A 2149-nucleotide genomic window follows, 5' to 3' on the forward strand; every position below is an offset into this window, starting at 1 on the left:
GTGTTAGAGAGATAGAGAGCTCTCTCTCTCTCTCTACACATTGCAAGGAGGCGATCGATGCAGCAGATGAGCTTGATGGTGTGTGTGTGTGTGTTGTGTGTGTTGACCCCCCCACTTCCAATTGCTGGCAAGAGCAATAACTGAAAGAGAGCGAGAGAGAGAGAGAGAAGAGAAAGAGGAAGAAATATTAGCCTTGTGTTCATTTTCAATGTGTCTTGCCGACAACTGCGGGATTTTTCAGTTTGGGAAGAAATCGGTGGTGGTCCCAGTCAACCAGGAAGAAGATAGTGTAAGGACCACTCGATTCGCCCATCACCAGCCATCACTAGCCATCACCAGCCATCGCTAGCCATCACCAGCCATCGCTAGCCAAGGACGTTCTCTGAGAAGCCTCAACACTTGACTGACTGACTGACTCAACGAAAGGAGGAGGTTTTGAGACCAATCGATAGACCAGAGAGAGAGACAGACACACACACACACACACACAGAGTGTGTGACACAGAGATACAGGCACACATACAGAGTGTGTGACACAGACACAGAGCAGTGAACATGCCAATGCAGATGCATGGGGTAGGTTTGACCTTCGGGATTGTGTTTATTTAAATAGCAATCGACATCAAGCAAAAAAAAACACACACACACACACAGGAGGAGGACAAGAAAAGCAAAGGATAAATCTGGAGAGCACAGAAACCACAGCATCCTCTAAAACAACACAACACAGCCACAAGGAAGGAGGGAGGGAGGGAAGGAGTGAGTGGGTGAGTGAGTGGCCAACCTGACCGTGGTTTTGTGTGGACTATGTGTAGCCACCCTGTTTCCAACCGGGACCATCAAAGGCAATGCAAGTTCCTGTCCTACATGTTCTACCAGGCAGTGAGGGACCGCACGCCGGTGTGGATGCTGGAGGACATGAGGACTATGGAGTGCTTCTACTGGGAGGAGAATGCCAGCCTCCGAGCTTACTCGCCCTCGGAAGCCCTGCTGTACGCAGTGGTCCATGACCACCTGCCTTACGCCCAATACCTGCTCTCTCGCTACCCCCTCGAGGCGCTGGAGGTGCCTGGCGACCGCTTCTGCTGTTGTCCGTCCTCGGCCCCTCACCTGACCATGGCGGTCAGGTACGATCGGGAGGACATCCTGGGACTCATCCTAAAGATCGTCAACCGGCTGCCCGGCTTGAAGTCCTACATCGACAGGAAGGGCTGCTTCCACGTGGAGGACGGCAAGACGCCCCTGCACCTGGCCTGCGAGCTGACCAGAGCCGAGACCGTGCTGATGCTGCTGGGCAGCGGGGCTTCGGCCAGGATCGCGGACAGCCAAGGGTTAACACCGCTGGACATCATCCTGCAGCAGATCTGGGTGTCCAAGACCAACTCCGAGCCCAAAAAGTTGTGCGCCAATCACCTGTTGCTCTTCATGTCCACGCTGCAGTTTAAGATGAAGAGAGCCCTGGAGGAGAATGCGACGGAGTGGAAGGAGCTCCTCGGAGAGGAGCAATACAACTACCTTAGCGGGAGAGTGCCTGCCACCCTATCCATGTTGGCTATGCAGTGCATCTTCAAATGCCTCCCTCCATCCAGATTCCCCGGGAGCATCAAAGAACTGCCAATACCTCACTCCTTGAAGCCACTGCCTTTTGCAAAGCCAGTAAGGTTTTCTTTCTCTCGTGCCAAAACGAGCCAAAAAGGAGGCAGGAAGCACCAAAATCCCTGAAAAGTAAAGGGATTTTATTTTATTTCTTTTTTCCACCCCCCCCCAAAAAAAGCGATGAATTGTTACATGACGTCCTGGAGCACGGTTGGCATAAAACGCTAAATATTCCTCTAACGATCAGTGCATGTGTGTAGACCTATTTTTGATACGTAATAATAATAATCCTTGCATTTGATACAGCGCCTTATCACGTCTTCAAGACGCCTCAAAGCGCTTCGCAGAATATACTGTAAAGTGAATTGACTTCGTATTTTGTGGGAGAAACAACTTGCAGTGTTGCGGCTCAATGTTAAGGTTAACGTAGATTGACACCGTCTAGGGGGTTGCAACATGTAAGGCAGGTGAACACACGAACGAAATAGTTTTCATAGCATTGTAAACCTCGTCATGTTTTGGTTTGCTTAAAGGGTGAAAGGGCAGGGGATAG

At 50.9% G+C, this 2149-nt stretch overlaps 1 protein-coding gene across 1 annotated transcript; it reads left to right on the top strand.

The window, feature by feature from the left end:
- Nucleotides 1-751: 751 nt before the first annotated feature.
- Nucleotides 752-1912, top strand: zgc:112001 (uncharacterized protein LOC550384 homolog). Its single transcript, XM_007896822.2, has one exon. It carries the CDS (start codon nt 808-810, stop codon nt 1720-1722), a length of 915 nt encoding a protein of 304 aa, XP_007895013.1. The 5' UTR covers nt 752-807; the 3' UTR covers nt 1723-1912.
- The last annotated feature ends 237 nt before the right edge of the window (nt 1913-2149 follow it).

This window comes from Callorhinchus milii, unplaced genomic scaffold (genome assembly GCF_018977255.1).
Source record: "Callorhinchus milii isolate IMCB2004 unplaced genomic scaffold, IMCB_Cmil_1.0 Scaffold3, whole genome shotgun sequence".
Lineage (NCBI taxonomy): Eukaryota > Metazoa > Chordata > Chondrichthyes > Chimaeriformes > Callorhinchidae > Callorhinchus > Callorhinchus milii.

Coding starts and splice junctions, on each gene's coding strand:
- zgc:112001 (XM_007896822.2), top strand. CDS start 808: ATGTGTAGCCACCCTGTTTCCAACCGGGACCATCAAAGGCAATGCAAG.